This window comes from Salmo trutta, chromosome 26 (genome assembly GCF_901001165.1).
Source record: "Salmo trutta chromosome 26, fSalTru1.1, whole genome shotgun sequence".
In the NCBI taxonomy this organism is placed as follows: Eukaryota; Metazoa; Chordata; class Actinopteri; order Salmoniformes; family Salmonidae; genus Salmo; species Salmo trutta.
Window position 1 is genome coordinate 13,960,715 of NC_042982.1, and position 23,532 is coordinate 13,984,246.

The 23,532-nt window shown below is 46.7% G+C and overlaps 1 protein-coding gene across 3 annotated transcripts in view; it reads right to left on the reverse strand.

The window, feature by feature from the left end:
- mark4b (MAP/microtubule affinity-regulating kinase 4b) overlaps positions 1–23,532 on the reverse strand; it is a 46,803-nt gene that overhangs the window by 5,059 nt on the left and 18,212 nt on the right. For 2 of the 3 annotated variants that reach the window (XM_029714876.1, XM_029714878.1), the window contains exons 4-15: positions 13,625–13,673; positions 13,009–13,074; positions 10,384–10,454; positions 10,100–10,156; positions 9,653–9,889; positions 9,091–9,210; positions 8,872–8,971; positions 8,549–8,658; positions 7,729–7,921; positions 5,376–5,602; positions 4,443–4,549; positions 2,663–2,932 (exon numbers count right to left, since the gene is read on the reverse strand). In XM_029714876.1, coding sequence (XP_029570736.1) covers positions 2,663–2,932; positions 4,443–4,549; positions 5,376–5,602; positions 7,729–7,921; positions 8,549–8,658; positions 8,872–8,971; positions 9,091–9,210; positions 9,653–9,889; positions 10,100–10,156; positions 10,384–10,454; positions 13,009–13,074; positions 13,625–13,673 — 1,607 coding nt within the window. Of the gene's footprint in view, positions 1–937; positions 1,021–2,662; positions 2,933–4,442; positions 4,550–5,375; positions 5,603–7,728; positions 7,922–8,548; positions 8,659–8,871; positions 8,972–9,090; positions 9,211–9,652; positions 9,890–10,099; positions 10,157–10,383; positions 10,455–13,008; positions 13,075–13,624; positions 13,674–23,532 lie in introns of all 3 variants that reach the window. The other variant, XM_029714877.1, reaches the window with a different exon arrangement.

Below are 23,532 nucleotides of genomic sequence, written 5' to 3' on the forward strand. Positions count from 1 at the left end.
AGAGTGGAGGGATAAGGACTGACAAGCGTGTGCCTCTGGCTGGGACTGTGAAGAGGATCCCGTTAAGAAGGGGGATAAAGGCTCTATTACGCAACTAATCCTGCTTTGAAGTGTCAGCAATGCTAAGGACGCATGGCAGCAGCTCCTTACAAACAAAACTACCACCCCCTCCAATCTGAATCTCCTTGGCCTTGTGATAGCGTTGTCTTGTGTGGCAAAGAGGGAGGTTGGCTAAACCAAAAACACTGAAACAGCTTCACAGTACTGGCTCTGGGACTGGTAACGTTTTAACAACGCGAGGAATATATGGAGTTCATTAAATGAGTCACCGTCTTACAATCGCGTTAAAAAGTACAACTGGACGGCACACAACTGCACAATGAGTGAAGACGTCACCAGGGTTAGGTGCACCCTGAAGCTTTAGGAGAAGGTAAAGAACAGCCCGTAGAGTCCAAAGCCACATCAGACCCCTTGGATTTGACTTTCAAAGATAAGAATAAAGAAATGTTTAATGTCCAATCATGTATTATTGTTTTAAGTGCCACAATCATTTGGTAGATATCCATACAACAACACATCCACTAACCAACTACCTTTACATGAACTGAAAATAGAAGAAGAATGTATAGGGGATCTCAAACTGCTCCTACATCAAGTACTACAAGCGTGTGCGCATTTGAAAAGCCTTTGGAAAGCAGGGTTATTGCTGGCTGTTCTGTTGTTGTCGAGGGTATGCTGTGTCACCTGTGGCCTCTAGGGCGCGCTCTTGTACTGAACTCAGACAACAGACACAGCGCACAGACTGAGGCAGTGAATGAGAGGGGAGTGGGCAAGGGGTTGGAGGTGCTGGCAGACAGACAGGCAGGCAGGCAGACAGACAGACAGACTGACAGGCAGACAGAGAGAAGGAGCCAGAAACATGGGAAGAAGAACTTACTAACTGTTTTTGATCCCTGCGGAAGAGTGCAGCCCGAGACGGACTTGTTTGAGTTGGGACGCTTAGAGGGGTCAAGATTGACCCTACGAGGAAGAAGAGAGAGAAACAAGGAAGAAAAATAGAGAGACAAAGAAAGAAAGACAGAGAGAGAAAGATATGGATAAAGGGGGAAAAGAAGGATAAAAGACTGCAGCTGATTGGCAAGGAAAAGTAAAGTTAACAAGGAAAAGCAAAGTAGTTAAGAAACAGAAACATGAAGCACTTCCCCCAAAAACAGCCAAGAGCGAGAGAGAGAGAGAGAGAGAGAGAGAGAGGGGGGGGGGTAGTAGGGAGATGTGAACTGGGTAAGTGGGGGTTTGAAGCCTGTTGTTAATAGAGGAAGAAGTAAGCCTGAGGAAAATCAATGCAGATTAAGGAGAGAGTGAGAGAGGGGGACGTCAGAAGCATTTCGGACCCTCCAGCAGTGTAAGTCTGAGTACCGATGGCCAGACACACACACCTTACTGACTCCACTATGTCTCTAGGGCTAAGACGAATATCCTCCATATTGAGGAAGGGTTCCAAGTATCACTGCTAGTCACTGTCACCTGTCTTGGGCTTTGTGTCCCCTCCTCTACAGTAGCCCAACTGTCTTTTCCTTAACACACTATCTAACACTGTAGCCTACACACTAGAGGTCTTCACGGATCCGAATATCCGAGACCCGATCCAGTACCAGAGCGGTTCTGGATCCAGAATTCTAAATAATGACACGGGTCTGATCTGATTGTCACAGGTATGTGTACTTTTAACTGACTTGTCCTGAAGGACCCATACAGATCCAAACGCGACTGCTGCAGTAGAGAGAGAGAGAGAAGTTTAGAATTTATGCTGCTACTCTTTGCTTTTCACGAGTGGCGCGTAGCTGGTTGTTGGTCAATCACAAGTCATCAAAGCAGCAATAGGCTATAGTCATAGAGCCTCTAAGTGGGACCAAGGTCAGGAGATATCTAATCGATGGAATATGTAATTAAAATGATGGAATTTAAAGTTAAAAGAGAAGGATAAGCTACAACGACCAAGAGCCAACAGATAGACTGCTACTTTATATTCTGAATGGTGTTGTTGTTGTTTGTAGCTGTAGGACGAGAAAGAGCATGCTGCATCAATTAGCCTTGCTAGCTAGCTGCTAGCTTAACTAGCTTCTCCCGGTTTGATGCAGTCAAGACAGTTACTACGTAATCATATTGGATGATAAATAACCTAGCTATGGCAGCTATTAGTCTACTATAGCACGAGTTGGCTTGGTAGGTTGTGGTCTCACAGTTTAAATGTGCTTCGCTAACAAAGATCTCCCCAGATTTCCACAAGTAAAATAACACGGGGGAGTAACAGGAGCGAAAGCTCATAGTAATCCTTGTCCTTGCTAGGCCGTACATGATCTTTATTTGATCTAATTGCTTAAACGGCAGTCGCTATCCCTGACGAGTGTTGAATTTTCCAATGGCGCGCGCAGCATCGTATAATTACAACTAACATCTATTCAAATCCTCCAAATTGTACACTGCCTGTACCTTTCAGCTGTTTAGACTAGGATTGCTTACACTTCTGATGTTTCTACTGAAATTCCCTCAAGCTATGAATTGAATTCTACCCTCACTATGAACTAGCCTAGAATTGTTGTCGTCACTATACTGGGGGGCTAAAGCTCAGGGCTTCCTCACACTCCCTTCACTCTCCTCTTACCTGCGTGTGAGCTTGGAGGTGAGCTTGCTGAACAGGTTGGAGGTGGCGCGGGTACGTGCGTGGGGCAGGGGGCTGGCGTCGTGGGACAGGGTGGGGGAGGTGGGAGGGGCGTGGGAGGGAGGCCGCCGGTCCCTCAGCTGGCCACCGTGGAAGGTGCTGCGGATGCTGGAGCCCCGGGTGAGGCGGGAGCCCGCAGAGGAGGAGGTCCCCGAGGCCCCAGCGATGCTGTGGGTAGAGGGCGAGGCCGGGGGCAGCCGGTGGGAAATGGAGCTGAGAGAGGAGAGAGAGAGAGAGCAGAAAGGACAAAACAATCAGATCATCATCACATTCATCCATCACTCAACCATTAACAGTGAGGTGATCAGTCCATAATGTATGACAACCCCGGGCATATCATCGTTCTAATGTATCGGTTGAGACAAAGGATCTGACCCAGAAAGGCTCTAGCGGGAGTTAGTTGAGCGTTAAGGCAGAGGGATGGTGAACCATTACAGGGTAGGAGCTTCCACTTGTGTTGGCTTTCAGCAGAGGTAAGGTGGTGAGGCCAAATCAGAACTGGGCCTTTGGTGGAAACAGACTGTGAGGGGGAGATGGGGATCAGGGAGGAGGAGGGAAGGACAGACTGGAAAGGGGGATGTGGGAGGGGTGTGACTGGTATGCTGGTAAAGAGTGAGAAAAGAAAAGTGAGCATAGAAATAGAAAGAGAAAGAAAGAGATAGAGAGAGGGTGAGAGAGGGCTTGAGGGAGAGTGACAGACTGAAAATGAAGATCTCGGCCATCTGCTTGGAGAAGTGTGGCTGGCGTGTGGACGTCCAGCAGTAGCCACCTCTCCTTCCCCATGCCCCCTTAACCCTGCATCCTTTCATCCACTTGGCAGAGCTCCTCCTCCCCTCGTCCCCTTGGCCCGCTCCCTACAGTTCTCCCTGAATGGCTGGGTTAGCTAGGCTGGCTTAGCCCCTGTTGGCCTGGGGCCGCTTCACTTAACGCTCTAAATAACCAGAGCTCTGATAGACAGACACACACCCACAGGGAGAGGGGCCAAGTAGGGCAGACACATTAGAGTCCTTTGGTTGATTTGCAGCCGTTTCAGAGCACAATCATTTACCCTCAACCTGAGCCCCAAAGCAAAAGAGACCAGGGGCAGGAACTAAACATGTGTGGAATGTAATGCATGATCACTATGTATTTCTGTGTAATGTATTTCTGTGTAATGTATTTCTGTCTATATCATGTAATTGTACGACTGCATGCATTTGTTTATATGAGCATTATTATTTGTGTCTGTTTCTGAGTGTGTTGGTTTGTGTATTTTATCATTGTGTGTGTGCAGCGGTGTATTTGTTTGTGCGGCTGCAATGTGTGTGTGCGCTCTAGCACGTATGTGTCCCGTCAGCCCATCTATCGTGGCATTGCATTGACAGGGCCTAGAAGGCGCTTGCTGGTCAAATTGGGGCACTGCCATCTCCCGCTTTCCCCCTCTATCTCCAACCCCCTCCCTCCCCCAGTCCACGTGGCCCTGAGCTGGGACTTCAGGTCACATGATAACCACCCCCTTCTGGCACACAGCAGTAAGCTCTTTATCTCCTAGTCAAGAGACGTAATGAATGTTATACACACACAAACACACCACTACAGTACAGCCAAAACACACAGGTTATGTATGCACACATAATGCTGAGAAGGTCAATGTATCCCTGCTATTATACTCAAGGACTCAACAAATGTAGAAGCACATGTGCAACACTCAAACACAAACATGAAACCCAAACGCTCTGCTCACCTGTTCTCCTTTCCGTTCTGCAGCAGGGAGGGTCTGTCTGTGCTGTTCCTGTCCGTGGTGCACACGTATGTGTTCCGGCGGATCATGGCACTTGCTGGGACGTTGTTCTGAAAGTCAGGGAGAATGACAGTTAGATAACACATTGACTGTGATTTGGTGAAATTCAGAAAGGCATCCATCCTACTGTATATCCCTCCTCTCCTCCATATAATGGCATTGTCTAATGGTCACATAACGCTAGGGATGTTCATGTCTATTCAAAGCCCTGACTCTGATAATATCCACACCCCACATCACAGTGTCAGTGGAGGCATCCCAAATGGCACCCTATTCCCTTTATAGTGCACTACTTATGAGCCCTGGTCAAAAGGTGTGCACTTTAAAGAACCACAGTATCCGTGTTGAACTTTTGTTGTCACTCTCAGTCCACCCTGTCAGAGCGCCTCTGAGCCCTTCAAAGGGTTCATCTCAGGTTCATCTCCATAGTCTGTTGTTGTTGTTCATCAAATCAAATCGGATTAGTCACATACGCATATTTAGCAGATGTTGACTCCCTATATGCTAGCGTTGAATCTCTATTCTCTCTGTCCACATCTTAGTTGAGCATGAATCTGTATTCTCTATTGGAAGTCTTATTGGTTCATTCCCCCGCACACTGGTCTTAGTTTCATTAACCTCTTGTAACATTGTCTCTTGATGGTGTTAACCCTTCTTTTCCCCGTGTGTGTGCGTGTGTGTTTATAACGTACAATTATTTGTAAGGTCGTGTTGTAAGCCGACTGCATTGCACACATTGCATTGCATCAACCAATGGTTGTGTGGCACGCCTTCGACGGCGCAGTCTGGCATCAGATAACTCTGTTATATGTGGTTTGCAGACATGTAGTCTGCCTGGAACACGGCCTGTCTGTATGTGTGTGCGTGCGTGTTCACCGTGGCGGTGATAATCTCCTTGCGGCGGTCGGGGATCTCTGACTTGTTGGGGTTGTTGGCGCTGCTGACCATAGGGCTGGAGGGGGGCTGGATGGAGCGGCTGCCCACCACGCTGCTGCTGACCTTCCGGGACGCCATGCGCCCCCCCTCCTCCTTCAGATCCCTGTCTGCCCCCGCCACGCTGCTGGGGCTACGCTTGGGGTGGGACGGGGGCGCTGCTGGACCGCCTGTCCAACAGACAGACAGGGCAGATGATACGACATGAGAATCAAAGTCTGGCCCTGTGTGGTTCAGTTGGTAGAGCAAGGCGCTTGTAAACCCAAGATCGTGGGTTTGAATTCTGCTGGCGCCACCCATATGTAAATGTCTGCATGGATTACTGTAAGTAGTTTGGGATAAACAGCATGCTATTATATTATAGACTGACAGATAAGTGGGCAATGTACAAATTATGAATATCTCACCCACTTGTAAAGTGGTGGCTGGTGACCTCACACTCTCATACACACAAAGCAAACATTCTCAAACCTGGCAGAACGGAGGGGAATCCAACTTCACAACCATTTAAAACACAAGTGAAAAGGTAGTGACGGACAGCTAGTTGGAAAACAAACACCCACTAATGGGTTAGGTCAGACACTAATGGATGTACAGTGCATTCAGACAGTATTCAGACCCTTTCCCTTTTTCCACATTTTGTTACATTACAGCCTTATTCTAAAATGGATTAAATAAATGTTTTCGTCATCAATTTACACACAATACCCCATAATGACCCTTTGCTACGAGACTCGAAATTGAGTTCAGGTGCATCCTGTTTCCATTGATCATCCTTGAGACGTTTCTACAACTTGATTGGAGTCCACATTCAATTGATTGGACATGACTTGGAAAAGCACACACCTGTCTATATATAAGGTCCCACAGTTGACAGTGCATGTCAGAGAAAAATCAAGCCATGAGGTCGAAGGAACTGTCCGTAGAGCTCCGAGACAGGATTGTGTCGAGGCACAGATCTCGGGAAGGGTACCAAAACATTTCTGCAGCATTAAATGTCCCCCAAAAAACAGTGGACTTCATCATTCTTAAATGGAAGAAGTTTGGAACCACCAAAACTCTTCTTAGAGCTGGCCACCCAGCCAAACTAAGCAATCGGGGGAGAAGGGCCTTGATCAGGGAGGTGACCAACAACCCAATGGTCACGCTGGCAGAGCACCAGAGTTCCTCTGTGGAGATACAAGAACCTTCCAGAAGGACAGCCATCTCTGCAGCACTCCACCAATCAGGCCTTTATGTTAGTGGCCAGACAGAAGCCCCTCCTCAGTAAAAAGCACATGACAGCCCGCTTGGAGTTTGCCAAAAGGCACCTAAAGACTCTCAGACCATGAGAAACAAGATTCTCTGGTCTAATGAAACCAAGATTGAACTCTTTGGCCTGAAAGCCAAGCGTCACGTCTGGAGGAAACCTGGCACCATCTCTACGGTGAAGCATGGTGGCAGCATCATGCTGTGGGAATGTTTTTCAGTGGCAGGAACTGGGAGACTAGTCAGGATCGAGGGAAAGATGAACGGAGCAAAGTACAGAGAGATCCTTGATGAAAACCTGCTCTAGAGTGCTCAAGACCTTCAGACTGGGGCGAAGTTTCACCTTCTAACAGGACAACAACCCTAAGCACACAGCCAAGACAACGCAGGAGTGGCTTCGGGACAAGTCTCTGAATGTCCTTGAATGGCCCAGCCAGAGCCCAGACTTGAACCCAATCAAACATCTCTGGAGAGACCTGAAAATAGCTGCGCAGCGATGCTCCCCATCCAACCTGACAGAGCTTGCGAGGATCTGCAGAGAAGAATGGGAGAAACTCCCCAAGCTTGCAGCGTCATACCCAAGAAGACTTGAGGCTGTACTCGCTGCCAAAGGTGCTTCAACAAGGTACTGAGTACTTATGTAAATGTGATATTTCAGTTCTTGATTTTTAATACATTGGTACAAATTTCCCCCAAAATTATTTTGCTTTCTCCTCATGAGGTATTATGTTTAGATTGATGAGGGGAAAAAAATAATTTAACCCATTTTAGAATAAGGCTGTAACGGAACAAAATGTGGAAAAGGTCAAGGGGTCTGAATATTTCCCGAATGCCCTGCAATGTCATGGAAGCTCCTATGACACATAATACTCCCAGATGGACAGACAGTAATGTATATCAACAATAACTACTACCTATTCCCTTTATAGTACACTACATTTGACTAGGCATTACTTTTCAACAGAGCTCTGGGCTCTGGTCAAATGTAGTGCATCATATAAGGAATAGGGTGCATTTTGGGACATAGAATAAGAGACAGCCCACTCACAGAAGTCGCTGTGCCTCCTGCGGGGGTGGTAGGTGGAGGCGCTGCGCTGGGTGGTCTTGCTGTGGGAGGAGGAGGAGGCCGAGGCGGAGGTGGTGGAGGAGGTGGAGTGTTTACTGGTGCCGTTGATGACGGTGCTGGGCCGTACCCGCGCCAGGCTCAGACTGCTGGTTGACCGAGACTCGCTGCCCTCCACCTGACACACACACACACACACACACACACACACACACACACACACACACACACACACACACACACACACACACACACACACACGTTAGGATCAGGACTCAGGTGACTGTAGACAGTGTGGACACACAGGCATGCATACACACGTATTGTGGCAGACAGGCACGCCAGGTGTTCCCCGAGGATTTATGTTAGCAGCGGTGGCTAAGGAAGCGGAGGGGGATTATTTTGTAGATTTTTCTGGTGACTTTTTAAAAGGACATTCTACTCCAAAATGCATGAAAATGTAATTATGTTGGAACCATCTTAAATATAACTGACGTGCGCCACTGCACTAAAGGGAGATGAGGAGCAGGCGGTGGCTGTGCAGTCATGACTCTCTCATTCACACTGGCGCCAACTCTGTTTGCTACAAATATACTTGTAACTTGTCAATTTCCCAAATCTCTCACTATCCCTTTAAAAGCGTGTCTCGGCAGAAATATATATTTTTTAAAAACTCTTAACTGGGAATGCTGGGAAAGCAGACAGGCGACGCAGAAAGCCTTAACGAGGAAGGATTCTCTCTTTCTCTCCCCCACCTCTATCCCAACCCTCTCTCTCACACACACGTTGTCTCGTTGTGCCTCACCTCATTCATGCGTCCCAGTAACAGGTAGGTGGCGGTGACCTCGTTGTACTTCCGAGTGGTCAGAGCGTCTTTGATGTCGTCACGGGTGTAACCCATCCCTATCATCACCTCTGAAGGCGAGCGGAGAGATGAGGGACGTTAGACAGAGATACAGGCTCAAAGAAAGAAGAGGATGGGTACGTCCCAAATAGCACCCTATTCCCTACAATAGTGCACTAGTACCACCAGGGCCCAGTGAACTAAATATGGAAAATGGTGCCATTTGGGATGCATACAATATGTAGGTAGGGAGTAGAGGGGAGTTAGAGAGGGGAGTATTTCACCGATGCGGCTGGCATCGTTATGATCCTCTAGGGGCTCTGTATGAGGCTTCAGTTCTTCTCCGTCGTAGCCAGAGTTAATCCACTTGTCGTTCATGATTTGCTAATGAGGAGGGATAAAACGATGTGTTAAAGATGCCACAAACAGGGTGTGTGTGGGTTTGTGAGAGTGTGCATGCGTGTACTGTATGTCTGAGTGGCGCCTGCAGTTGCCCTCCTCACCTCCAGGGTGCAGCGTTTGGTGGGGTTGAGCACCAGGAACCTGCGCAGGATGCCCTCGCAGTCGGTGGACATGTAGAAAGGCACGCGGTACTTCCCCCGCAGAACACGCTCCCGCAGCTCCTTGGGAACAACACATACAGATAACGTTACACAAAACGTGCACATAACGTTATATAACGTTACACAAAACACGAGACATATTAATGGCAAATGGACTAAAAGACAATGTTTTCCTTCTCTTGATCAACTGAACATGAAAATAAAATGTGAACATGAAGTAATCAGCACAAACCCCTTGAGGAGCATAGGCAGCATTAGTAAGCAAAAACATCCCATAACGCATCAACTAAATAACATCCAAACCAGAAACACGCCGTCTTGACATTGACACCTCAGTGACACAGTCTGCGTCCCTAAAGGCACCCTATTCTCTATATAGTGCACAACGTTTGACCACACCATATGGGCCCAGGTCAAAAGTAGTGCCCTATGTAGGGAATAGAGAGCCATTTGAAACTCAGACAAAGTAAAGGCCATTTGGCTGTGCTGCGGGGGGCCTTGCCTTGAGGTTCTGCCCGTCGAAGGGCAGTGATCCGCTGACCAGCGTGTAGAGGATGACCCCCAGGCTCCAGATGTCCACCTCAGGCCCGTCGTACTTCTTCCCCTGGAACAGCTCCGGAGCGGCATAGGGAGGGGAGCCACAGAACGTGTCCAGCTTGTTGCCCATGGTGAACTCGTTACTGAAGCCAAAGTCTGCAATCTTGATGTTGGAGTCGGCATCCAGCAAGAGGTTCTCAGCCTGAGGAGACAAGTGAAGATAGCCGAGTGCAGCTTTAAGGACTGAGAGTCTGTTCAATTCAGGCTGAGTTTGTATGCTCATTTCAGGAAAGCGATTATCAGTGTTTCACATATGTTAATGAATTGATATTGATGTATAATATCAATGAGTGATTGTCATTTTGGACAATGAAATGGGACCCATGTCATCAGGTCTGAACCGGTCACGTACTTTAAGGTCCCTGTGAACAATGTTCTTCAGGTGACAGTAGTGTACAGCAGACACAATCTAGATAGATAGATATAGATATATATATAGAGAGAGGGGGAGAGAGCGAGAGAGACAGAGAGAGTGGGAGAGAGAGAGAGAAAGAAGGGGAGTGAGACAAGTCACAGTAAAAAAGCCAAACACAGACTGACATACAAGCTTACAATAATGCTTGCAATGTAATACAGGCCAACTCGGCACCATTCACCGGCTTTTGTTGCGATTATACATTTTTGGTCGCGTCTCACCTGACGGAATTTGGCCCGCGCCTCTTTCTCTTTCATTCTCCCATGGGACACGAGGTAGTCAAACACTTCACCTGAGGGAGAGAGACAAACCACATCAACAAACAGAGAAGCAGGCTTACCTGTCTGGTTGAATAGTCTGTAATTGAGGCACTTATACCGTATATTTGTGACTTATATCCGCGGGGCGGGAGGGTTAATGGTCATGAAATGAAGGGAGGGTGGTGGACGTGTTGAATAAAGAGAAAATGATGCATTCATAAATGTATCATTCTTGTGCAATTCATATCTGGAGGCTACAATAAGGTTTTTCTTTCATTACTTTTATCTGCTGTTAGTGTGCAGATTAAGCTTTAGGGCCTAACTGTACGCTCGCAGAATACACGCCAATTGCCAAATGCTTTTGAGAACTTAGGGAGAAAAAGTTAACTTCGGTCCACAGAGGCAAAAAGGACAATGCTGGAGTTTAATTCGATAAGAGAAAAGCTGCGAAATGGAAAGTTGAAAATAAAACAAAGGGAGGGACAGAACAGTAGTCTAATGTTGGGGAACGATTTGGTGAAGTGGTAAGATGATAGCAGTGCTGGCTATGTTATGTGTGATGATTATGAGGCGCTATACAAATTCAACGGTCACAAGACGGGGACTTCCAAATGGCCCGTCAAGGGAACTGCTCTTCAGGTGGGTTAAATGGAATAGTAGCCTGAAATCTGGACACTGAATGTAGGTCTATAACCTCTCAAATATAACATGAACTCCTGCAGAATTAAGCATTACTTACAGTGAAATTATACACCAAATGTACATTTTGACACTAGAATATGATTTCTTTCTTTCAGTATCTTGAAAGAATGAATTTGCAGTTAGGGACCATCTGTAAAGGTGCACTCTTTACTGCAATCTTATCAGAAACATGTAGGGGAGTTTCACAGCTTTACATTTTCTTAAAACAGGTTAAACTGATGTCATTTGGAAATCCCTTTTTAAAACATTTATTTATTGCATTTTCTCCCGGCGAGTGAAGCAGAGAAGCAGAGATGAAAGAGAAAACTTTACCAATGTCAACTAGATTGAAGCATCCATTCGATCAATTTATGACGTTATTCTGGTGAGCAGGGTCTATTTAGTCTTCCAGGGCAACAAGTAATGACAGAAGAAAATCTGCATTTATCTAATTATAGAAGTTGATAGACATTGACTAACAAATAGCCTGCAAAAATGTTGGAAATTATAAGTAGTAACATATGCCTATAAAAAATGTTGCCATCTCTGACTGTATAGCACATTTTCTATATTTGCGGATTAGGGTCGGGTGCGAACCTCAGATCTACACTTTACGACATGTAGTCGGGCGGTTGCGGACGGGTTATTAGAAATTGCGGGCCGGTGCAGGTGAACAAACAGCTGATTCGCGCACCCCTACTGTATATATAGTGTGTTTAGAAGAGTTATACTATAATGATATTGTAATTCTATGAGGCACACAGTAAGTGAGTGAGTGAGTGAGTGAGTGTGTGTGTGTGCGATGACGGCATTATGCCACAATATACCAGAGAAATTGCAATGTTAGAATTAAGGAGAACATAAAACAAATATAAAAAATATGCTTAATTGTAACATAAACCGGATAGGTGCAGTACGGATAGGTGCAGCATACACAGCTGTAGGATCATAAGTGAGATGGATTATTAAATTGAGCCTGATCTGGGATCAGTATGTTCATCATGGAGCCTATAGGGCCTCATTCATCTCAGTGATCCCTGGCCCTATGGTTGACGTTGGGTCAGTTACTGAGCGATTATTGAGCGGCTAACGGAAAGATGAGAGGAGTGAGAGGAAGATGATGACAGAGAGAGAGAGATGGAGGGGGGAGAGAGAGGCAGAGATAGAGAGAATTAAAGAGAAAGCGAGGGACAACGAGACAGAGAAAGAGCAAGTGAAAAAGCGAGAGAGAGGCAGAGAGAAAAATGGAGAGGGCGGCAGAGAAAGGGAAAGAAAGAAAGAGGCAAAGGGTGATAGAACGAGAGAGAGAGCGAGAGACGTTATGAAGTACAGGGAGCCACTGTCACATCTGGATACCTTATTGATGTGACGGATGCATGGGCATGTATGTCTACATGTCTGTGACCCATGCATGTATTTGGGAATATGTGGTGGTGGTGTGTGAGAGAGTTGAAAGAGAGTGACTTAATAATTGAGTGCACGAGTGTGTGTGTTGTGTTTATAAACAGTGCTTCATAAACAGCATAAAGTGCTTCATGCTAGAGGGCACATCCACTGGGAGAAAAGCAGTGAGGCTGAGATCAGGAGGGGGCACATGCTTGGCTATTAGCTCCTTATTTGGCAAGAAACAGAATGGGAGGAAAAATTGACAATCGAGCGGAGAGGGGATTAGAGAAGGGAGGTGGGGGGGGCACAAGCAAAGAGAAGAATGGGGAGAACATGAACATGAAGGAAGGGGAGAGACAATGACAGTGCAGAGGGAGGGAGGAGGGCGGTCAAAAGACAATCGATGGGTCAGAGGTACCGGGGAGAGGGAAAGCGTGAGGGCGGGGTGGAGAGAAAACGGATGAGAAAGAGAAATAGAGGAGAGTGGGGATACTGATTGAGGGGAGGTACTCTGCTCACCCCCACTGGCGTACTCCATTATCAGATAGAGCGTATTCTCTGTCTCGATCACCTCAAACAGCTGCACTGTAACACACACACAGACAACTCAGTATAGTGGCACAGACAAACACACACAGTTCCTAATGCACAAAGTGATTGACTGTGTGTTCCTTAGAGAAGGGAGATGTGCTGTAAATGCCAACAGTATGGTACAGCAGTTTATGGTTCAGCTGCATGCAGTACTAAATGTGACTGTGTGCTTTATAATAAATTGAGGTAGTCTACTTGTCCTGGCTTTACATGAGCGACTGCACCCTATTGCCTTTATAGTGCACTATGTTTGACCAGGGCGCATAGGGAATATGGTGGTATTTGGGAAACACCCTCTGTCCATTACAGGGGCAGCACGAGGGTGTCTGGGGGACTGTATCCCCTGGAAAGGAGGATCATTTTGAGTTCAGTGGGGGACTATTGTCCATATCACATGCCTTGACTCCTGCTCAGCATCTGTTTTGACAGTAAAGGGGAACATTGCGTGAGGATGGCTGTTAGGCTGATGATGTTCTGGGGTGGGGTATGCCCTGCGGCGCTACACCCTGGAAGCTGGGGAGATTAGTGTAGCCGAGGCACTTACCGATATTTGGGTGGTTGAGGCCTTTCATGATCCGTACCTCTCTGAAGAGCTGGAGGAAAGAGAGAGAGCAGAAGCGAGTTAAAAGAATGGTATTTCATTATTCAAGTATTTTTTTCCCCCAGAAGTGGAACTCTTCACAGTCACACTGATATATATATATATATTATAGTGCATATGAAGATAGGCAAGAACGTGGGGGATGATCACAATCCCTGATTCATAATATAAGAACTGAACATCAGACAGGCGGATAGGAGGAGGTTAGCCCGCCTCCACCACTGTCACTCATTTATTCATTCATAATGAAGCTCAGCTGCTTTTCGGAAAATGGACGCACCTCCCCCTCCAACAATTGCTAGCTTTCTGCTAATTAGAGAGAGGACCACTCCAGGGACAGCCTGACTAGACAGAGTACCTCTCTCCCTCGACAGAGCCTCCCTCCCCACAGGAGGTGCTGCTGCTTTTAGCCTCTTCTAATTCTAGAAATGGTGGGGACACCACATCACATAGTTGCTGCAATGGTGGTGCAGCACGGGCACCGTCTGCCGCAGCTGTGTGTGAGTCAATGCCCTGTGGTTATGAGGTGACACACAATCGTATATACACACAGTCTCACACCCAAAATATTCCCACACACACACGGCCCTCCCTCGAACACGTTCACAAGCCTCCTTTCCTGGTTGTGACATCTGCTGTAAGTGGGGAAACTGGGAGCGCTGACGGCATCTTGGGGATAATTATAGTGTGTGTGTGCACCAGCACAGAGAGTCCTCTCTTTCAACTGTATATGTTGAGACTGGGTGACGAGGCATCGGCTTGCTCTGACCACGTAAAGGGGAATCAGTGAGCGACTGTGTCACAAGGGCTGGGTTTGTGGGAGGGGGAAAAGAAAGACTTCAATAAAGACAGAAATAGAGACAGACACAAAGTTAGATTTCCTATTGTATTAGTGTGAGTGGAAACAAGAGGAGGAAAGAGAGTAAGGGAGAAAGACAGGAAGGATAGGGAAAGAAACACACACAATGGATGGAATGTGCTGATGGTTGTGTGAGAAGGCGGCCAGCTTCCTTAGAAGTTCGAGCCCATTCTTCCAAAACACACAGCTTCACCCAGGGAGCTGTGTTTCACCATGCCTCTTTCTCAGCCCCCCTATGCTCGATCCTGTGATTCCGGCCTTCGACGGCAGCTTTCAAACAAGATATCTGCACACGGAATTGGCAAGAGTAAAGTTGCTAGGATTATCTATGTATTTTGGGTTGCCTTGAGGACAGAGGGAAACAGAGAGAAGGAAACTGTGAACGATTCAAATGTGTATGCCTCAGGGACTGTGCAAACAAATGACTAATGTCTCAAATAAACATGCACCAACAGAACAGAGCTGGGCTGATTGGTGTACAGTGTCCTGATTCAATGATTTAAATTACGCTCGTATAAATAATACGAGGAAAAATATCTAAGGTTAGGCCAGGGGGAGGAGAAGTAAAAAAAATATGAACATAGATTGTTTGTGGTGTTACTTACGGGGGAAAGTTCCATCATAGCATAATGTAAGCATAACTGTCTACTTCCTGGTAGTGATGTAATAATACATGGAGGATGCCATAACAATGCGTGTTGCTTGAGGCGACTGGATGAGCCAACCTTCAGCATGGACATTACCAAACAGATTCCTGGTATTCAATGGCCCCCATTGTCCCGAGGACAAACTCAATATAGCTCCTATCGTCGGAACAATAGCCACGCTCTCCCTTTCGTGCTGTTGCGCTGCAAAGTGACCTGCCTAAACCAGTACGGAGACATGTTCACACAAAAACACAGTATGTGATGCAACACAAGATGTTGATCGGTTTGTCGCTGCGCCACATGATTTTAAAAAAGCAGGCGGTGTCCACAGACCCACTTTTGTTTACCAAGTTCAACTTCAAGTAGAGGGCTGGTTTAGTGTTGTTGTACTAATGTATTGTGCATTTGTATCCAGGGCCCTGCACTGAATGTAAATATTTATCAAAACCCAACAAATATACAGTGGACTATAGGCTAGTGATACATGACTGTAGGATATAGGCTAGTGAGATGAAACACAGTACAGGGAAAAAAACCTTCTGAGAAACCATGTTCTTGAAAAAAACTATTCAGACGGCAAATCTGACTCGCTGATTCCCTTGTTATCAATTGTCAAAGACAAAGTTATTAGACGGTTATTTTCAGTGCCAAAGTTATTAGATGCCTGTGAAGGGCAGCTGGACACCACCATGGATATGCTGGTGGGCATGTGGCTGTCTGAGAGAATCAGCCTCTGTGAAGCAGACATGTTACATAATAGTGCTGCTAATGTGGACCAGAGCTACTGTGAGTGCCACAAAGTATACATTCAGTGTCCACAAACACACCCCACCGAGGGGATGTCTTATTATCATTTAAATGACATGATGCATCTCCATGCGTGAACATACCATCCAAATCAAAACACAGTCCCACATCCCTTGAGACTGTCTGTAATTGAATTGAGAAGAACAGAGCGTATCAGCTGTTCACCTGAGCTCTAAAGATAATAATCAGATAAGCCCGTCTCTCCTCTCCTCCCCCGCCGCCTCCTTGCTCTTTCTCTCCTCAGTCATATCCCCCTCCCTTCTATCTAGCACTTTCTCCCTTTCTCGCAAGCCCATAAATGACTTCCTGGTCCATTCCCTTGGCAGTGGCCCTACGTCACTGTTGCCATGCCAACCCCGGTACCAAAGCCACACTCTCTAGTCCTTGTCCCATCCCCAGGCCAGTCTCTTCCCAGGGGAGTTACTCCACCCCACCCCACCTCTGCCCTGCCTTGCCTGCCACCCACAGCACATGACAGGCCAGAGGGTGGGACAGCCCATCGACAGTATGCATCTGTCTAATGCAGGCCTCCCTCCCTCCCTCCCACCCTGTCCGTCCCCGCGGGCGTCACACCGGAAGCCGTTCTCGCTCTGAAGCAGAAAACAGAGAGAGAACAACAAGGCAGAATTAATCAACTCTGAGCTCACTCTGGTTTTTCACCTGTTTTGCATGTGGATTTGCACAAAGCAGTTTACTAAGTTCTCTGTCTCTCTCTCGTTCTCTCTGTGTGTCATTGTGGGTCGAGGTTACAGGGGGTGGGGTGGGGGGGGCAGTCAGTGGTGGACACAGGCAGTTGTTGAACACAAGGCTGTGTTTTTGTCTGGGCCGCATCCTCGCGGGCCTCACTCACCATTTAATCCAGGCCTTGTGTCCGAGCTCTCGCCTGAACAATCACACGCACAGTCGCATACACACACACAGGCAAAGTATGCCTGCACAGGACACACACATATACACTCGCTATACCCACACACAGACATTTTTGGAAATTGCTTCAACAAATATTTGACACAACCACATTGCGCACGTACAGTCGCACACAAGCAAACACCTCCTCCCCCTGACCACACTGTCATGTGACCAGAGAGAGAGCCAGAGAGAAAGCGAGCGAGAGAGGTAAACGGAACACACAGGCTCCCCTCTGAAATGACTCAGCAGAGCCACTGAATAACCTCCTCTTTCTCTGAAAGAGACGTCTATCCACGCCAACGGCCAACCCAGCCGTCGCCCATGAATGACTGTTCCCTCCCTCCCTGCAAAAACAATAACATCTGATGCAAGTGACACAGCCTACTGTCTATAACCCCCACCCCACCAATAGAATAGCCCTCCACCCCTCCCTCCCTGCTCTAAACCTCTCCCCACACACCCCAGCCCCCCTTAATGTCCCTGTGGGACCCAGGCTGCTCCTCTGGGAAAGGGGTGTGATTAAGCAGAGGAGAGGCCTTTCATGTTGGACACTGTGGTGAGGGGCGTTCCAAGGCCCCAGCTGTTGTCAACATGGCCCCTCAACAGAGACCTCGTTACAAGCCCATCTAAAACCACACAGTCACTTTGGAAGGAAGGGCCTGAGAATACACTGGGCCTGGTTGGGACTGTGTGGTTTCCAAGGTATCTTGTGAACCAATAATGCATCAACAACATCTGTCTGGCCAGCAGCCCCAGGGGCCAGGGCTCAGGTGAGGGGTGCCCAGGGGCCAGGACAATTTTTTAAATGTAATTAACCTTTATTTAACTAGGCAAGTCAGTTAAGAATAAATTCTTATTTACAATGATGGCCTACCCTGGCCAAACCCAGACGACGCTGGGCCAATTGTGCGCCACCCTATGGGACTCCCAATCACGGCCGGTTGTGATTCAGCCTGGAATCAAACCAGGGTCTGTAGTGACGCCTCTAGCACTGAGATGCAGTGCCTTAGACCGCTGCGCCACTCGGGAGCCTACAGGTATTTCCGTCTGGATTGAGTTTGCCCTGTGTAGCACCCACATGCATGGAGGGTAGATTGGGTTCAAAGTTCAAACACACATTGGTGACTGTATTGGTATGGCATAATTCCAGCCAGCCTCAGCTAAAATATACCTTCAGTTTAAGATAGATTCACTTTTCATTTAAGTTTTTGAATGATTCATGGATGGTAATAATAAGCAATAGCTTCTTTCAGGACTGCACCTCATGTTTATTTGACCATAGTTTAGGACTGGATGTCCTATAATGTAACTGTAACACTGAGAAACTGACAGATTAAAATCTACACAGAGCATGAGGTAGTACAACCTTGTTTGGCAAGAAGCAATAAAACTCATTCAAGTCACATGCCTATCCAGAACTACAGCAACTGATTTCAATTGTTTCCTGTAAAGGGTAGCAACAACAATCAATAGATCCCAAACAAAAAAGACACCACAGTCCATGTCGGCATCCCAAAATGGCACCCTATTCCCGTAGGGCTCTGGTCAAAAGTAGTGTACTACAGTGCCTTCAGAAAGTATTCATACCCCTTGACTTATTCCACATTTTCTTGTGTTACAGACTGAATTCTAAACTGATTAAATTGACTTTTTTCCCCTCACCCATCTACACCCAATACCCCATAATGAAAAAGTTAAGACATGTTTTCAGAAATGTTTGCTAATTTATTGAAAATGAAACACAGAACTATCTCATGTAAATAAGTATTCACACCCCTGAGTCAATACATGTTAGAATCACCTTAGTCATCAATTACAGCTGTGAGTCTTCTCTGGTAAGTCTCTAAGAGCTTTGCAAACCTGGATTTTGCAATATTTGCACATAATTCTTTTATTCTTCAAGCTGTCAAGTTGGTTGTTGCTAGATGGCCATTTTCAAGTCTTGCCATAGCTTTTCAAGCCAATTTAAGTCAAAACTGTAACTAGACCACTCAGGAACATTCAATGTCATCTTGGTAAGCAACTCCAGTGTATATTTGGCCTTGTGTTTTAGGTTATTGTCCTGCTGAAAGGTGAAGTTGTCTCCCAGTGTCTGTTGGAAAGCAGACTGAACCAGGTTTCCTCTAGTGTTTTGCCTGTTAGCACTATTCTGTTTATTTTTTATCCTAAACTCCCTAGTCCTTGCCGATGACAAGCATACCCATAACATGATGCAGCCACCACCATGCTTGAAAATATGAAGAGTGGTACTCAGTGATGTGTTGAATTGGATTTGCCCCAAACATAACACTTTGTATTCAGGACAAAGTTCATTTCTATGCCACATTTGTTTTCTTCAGTTTTACTATAGTGATTTGTTGCAAACAGGATACGTGTTTTGGAATATTTGTATTCTGTACATGCTTCCATCGTTTCACTCTGTCTTTTAGGTTAGTATTGTGTAGTAACTACAATGCTGTTGATTCATCCTCAGTTTTCTCCTATCACAGCCATTAAACTCTGTAACTATTTTAAAGTCACCATTGGCCTCATGGTAAAATCCCTGAGCGGTTTCCTTCCTCTCAGACAACTGAGTTAGGAAGGACGCCTGTGTCTGACTAGGTGTATTGATACACCATCCAAAGTGTAATTAATAACTTCACCATGCTCAAAGGGATATTAACTGCCAGCTTTTCTTTTTTTCATATACCAATAGGTGCCCTTCTTTGTGAGGTATTGGAATACCTCCCTGGTCTTTGTGGTTGAATCTGTGTATGAAATTCACTGCTCGACTAAAAGATCTTACAGATAATTGTCTAGGGTACATAGATGAGGTAGTCATTCAAAAATTATGTTATACACTATTATTGCACACACAGTGAGTCCATGCAACTTATTATGTGACTTGTTAAGCAAACGTTTACTCCTGAACTTATTTAGGCTTGTCATAACAAAGGGGTTGAATACTTATTGACTCAAGACATTTCAGTTTTTCCTTTTTTTATTAATTTGTAACAATTCTGAAAAACATAATTCCACTCTGACATTATGGGGTATTGTGTTTAGGCCAGTGATACAAAATCTCAATTGAATCCATTTTAAATTCAGGCTGTTACACAACAAAGTGTGGAAAAAGTCAAGGAGTATGAATACTTTCTGAAGGAAATAGGGTGCCATTTAGGACGCACTCCATGGGCAGCAATTAATAAACTGGATTACTGCATATATTCTGACCCCTGGATGAACAGAATGAAAACCCCTCTTCCCATCATCCTTCAACAGTGTGGGAAAATATCCCGCCCCCATCTGTATTAATTCTTTTAATATCTTAATGATACACACTACCCTCTGATACACAAACATACTGTCAGGCAGCATCATTATCTCGAGTGCGGCAGCGGGCTAAGGCACTGCATCTCAGTGCTAGAGGCGTCACTGCAGTCCCTGGTTCGATTCTAGGCTGCATCACATCCGGCCGTGATTGGGAGTCCCATAATGCGGCGCACAATTGGCCCAGCGTCGTCCGGTTTTGGCCGGGGTAGGCCGTCATTGTAAATAAGAATTTAATCTTAACTGACTTGCCTAGTTAAATAAAGTTTAAATAAATAAAATAAATACAAATAAAATATCCCTTTCTCTACAACACACACACCAACGCGGGCACACACACACACTCCGTCTGTGCTCTTTGGTTCTGCCTCATCTCATGGTCGCTTGCTTTCTCAGGATCCCAGCTCCAGTACCCTGGCCCCCTGGAGGCCCCCACCCCTTCTAGGTTCGGCTGACCCCATTGTTCGTCTGTCTGGAATGCTGCTCCTGACTGAAGGGGCCTGATAGAGGGATAACAACCCCTCCCGCCTCGTCCCTGCCTGCATCCCTCTCCCAGCGTCGGATGGCTGCCTCCCGGATGGCTCTGTGGACCATGCTGAAGCTGCTGGGAAAATACACTGTGTGTGTGTGTGTGTGTTTCAGCTGCCGGGGATCCCCCATGCAGCCCCTAATGGGATTAGAGGGAGAGTGAGTGAGTTTAGGGGGGCGGTGGGCCAACATGGAGCATTGCTGCTGCAGCCCTGCTGTCACTGTCAGATTAAAGCCTGCAGATTGCAACCAGATTACCCCAAGAGTACTGCAGCATGGCAGCTGGCTGGGAGGGGGCGGAGCCTGGGCCCTTAAATCACCAGCCACCGCTTGGGTGTGGGACACTAGATAATGTGTGGGGCCCAGCCTCCAGAGAGTACATCTGTGGCTACCCTGCATCGCCTGAAGAGAGTAGGGAGGGAGGGAGGGATGGATAGAGACAATAAATAAAGTAGGAATAAAGTGGGGCAGGTGACTAATAGAGAGGAGGTCAGAGTGTGCGATGAGAGAGGGGGGGCGAAAAAAGACAGGGTGGGACAGGGGAGTGTTGCAATACAAGAGAGAGAAAGAAAGAGAGGAGAGAGAGAGAGAGAGAGAGAGAGAGAGAGAGAGAGAGTCACCTGGTGCTCTGGTCTAGTGTGTCCTGAATGGGAGGAGAATAGTGCTGACAGGACACCCATCTGCCCGTTGCGCTACTGCAGCAGTATCCATCCACCAGTGCACCTCTGCATGCAGAGATCACGAAATGCCCCCCGTCCCCCTCCCTGCCTGCCTGCATCCATCCCCAGTCCCCACCAGGCAACCACTCAACACTGGGGGTGCATCGTTAATGGCCCTCTATTCCCAACAAAAGTAGTGCACTATATAGGGAACAGGGGGCCATTTGGGACGCAGCCTGGACCAGCCGGCATTTATAAGATATATTCTTCAAGAATCAATGGCTACAGTATATAACTACTTTAAAAGTCCAAAATGGATATACTAATCGAAACCGATTTAACCCTATGGTGGCCACTTGATCAATGAAAACTTGAAGGCGGGAGTTTCTTGCAACAATTACAAAATGTCTACAAATATGTTAACCTTACAGGATGTCTGCAAAGCGATAGTAGCTAACTAATTGTGAACAGTATAATTTGCAGTGGCTGGTGCCAGCCATATCTGTATCCGCGGCTGACAAATAATACCTCACACAGAGCCACAATCAATAGCTGTGTGTTTTAAATGGATTCAATTGTCCTAAGTAAGAGCCTGCTCCTGGTGTGCTGACAGGGTGGAAGCACAACGAGGCTAAAGTTTGGTCAACAGATGACGGTTTGGTCCGAATATGTGCAACAGACAAAGATCACCTCGTCAGATGTCTGTGAGAAGATGGTTGATCAAAACATGTTCGCCTAGCAACAGGGAAGCATGAGTGTGATGTCATCCGCATCAATTCTCACATGGGAGGTGTGAATGCCTCACCATGCTCATCAGCACGTGTGGACCCTCTCAGTAGCAACTGGACTGATTATGATGGGTGACTGGAGTTGCGTCTCAAATGGCACCCTATTCCCTATATAGTGCATTCGGAAAGCATTCAGACCCCTTCACTTTTTTCCACGTTGTTACGTTACAGCCTTATTCTAAAATTGATTCAATCGTTGTTGTCCCTCATCAATCTAAACACAATACTCCATAATGACAAAGCAAACACTGTTTAGAAATTTTAGCACATTTCTTAAAAATTTAAAAATTAAATATCCCATTTACATAAGTATTCAGACCCTTTACTCAGTACTTTGTTGAAGCACCTTTGGCAGCGATTACAGCCTCAAGATTTCTTGGGTATGACGCTACAAGCTTGGCACACCTGTATTTGGGGAGCTTCTCCCATTCTTCTCTGCAGATCCTCTCAAGCTCTGTCAGGTTGGATTGGGAGCGTCGCTGCACAGCTATTTTCAGGTCTCTCCAGAGATGTTTGATCGGGTTCAAGTCCGGGCTATGGCTGGGCCACTCAAGGACAGTCAGAGACCTGTCCCAAAGCCACTCCTGCGTTGTCTTGGCTGTGTGTTTAGGGTCGTTGTCCTGTTGGAAGGTGAACCTTCGCCCCAGTCTGAGGTCCTGAGTACTCTGGAGCAGACTTGACGCTTAGCTTTCAGGCCAAAGAGTTCAATCTTAGTTTCATCAGGCCGGAGAATCTTGTTTCTCATGGTCTGAGTCCTTTAGGTGCCTTTTGGCAAACTCCAAGCGGGATGTCATGTGCCTTTTACTGAGGAGTGGCTTCCATCTGGCCACTCTACCATAAAAGCCTGATTGGTGGAGTGCTGCAGAGATGGTTGTCCTTCTGGAAGGTTCTCCCATCTCCACAGAGGAACTCTGGAGCTCTGTCAGAGTGACCATTGGGTTGTTGGTCACCTCCCTGACCAAGGCCCTTCTCCCCCGATTGCTTAGTTTGGCCAGGTGGCCAGCTCTAGGAGGAGTCTCGGTGGTTCCAAACTTCTTCCATTTAAGAATGATGGAGCCCACTGTGTTCTTGGGGACCTTTAATGGTGCAGACATTTTTGGTACCTTTCCCCAGGTCTGTGCCTCGACACAATCCTGTCTTGGAGCTCAACAGACAATTCCTTCGTCCTCATGGCTTTGTTTTTGCTCTGGCATGCACTGTCAACTGTGGGACCTTATATAGACAGGTGTGTGCCTTTCTAAATTATGTCCAATCAATTGAATTTACCGCAGGAGGACTCCAATCAAGTTGTAGAAACATCTCAAGGATGATCAATGGAAACAGGATGCACCTGAGCTCAATGTTG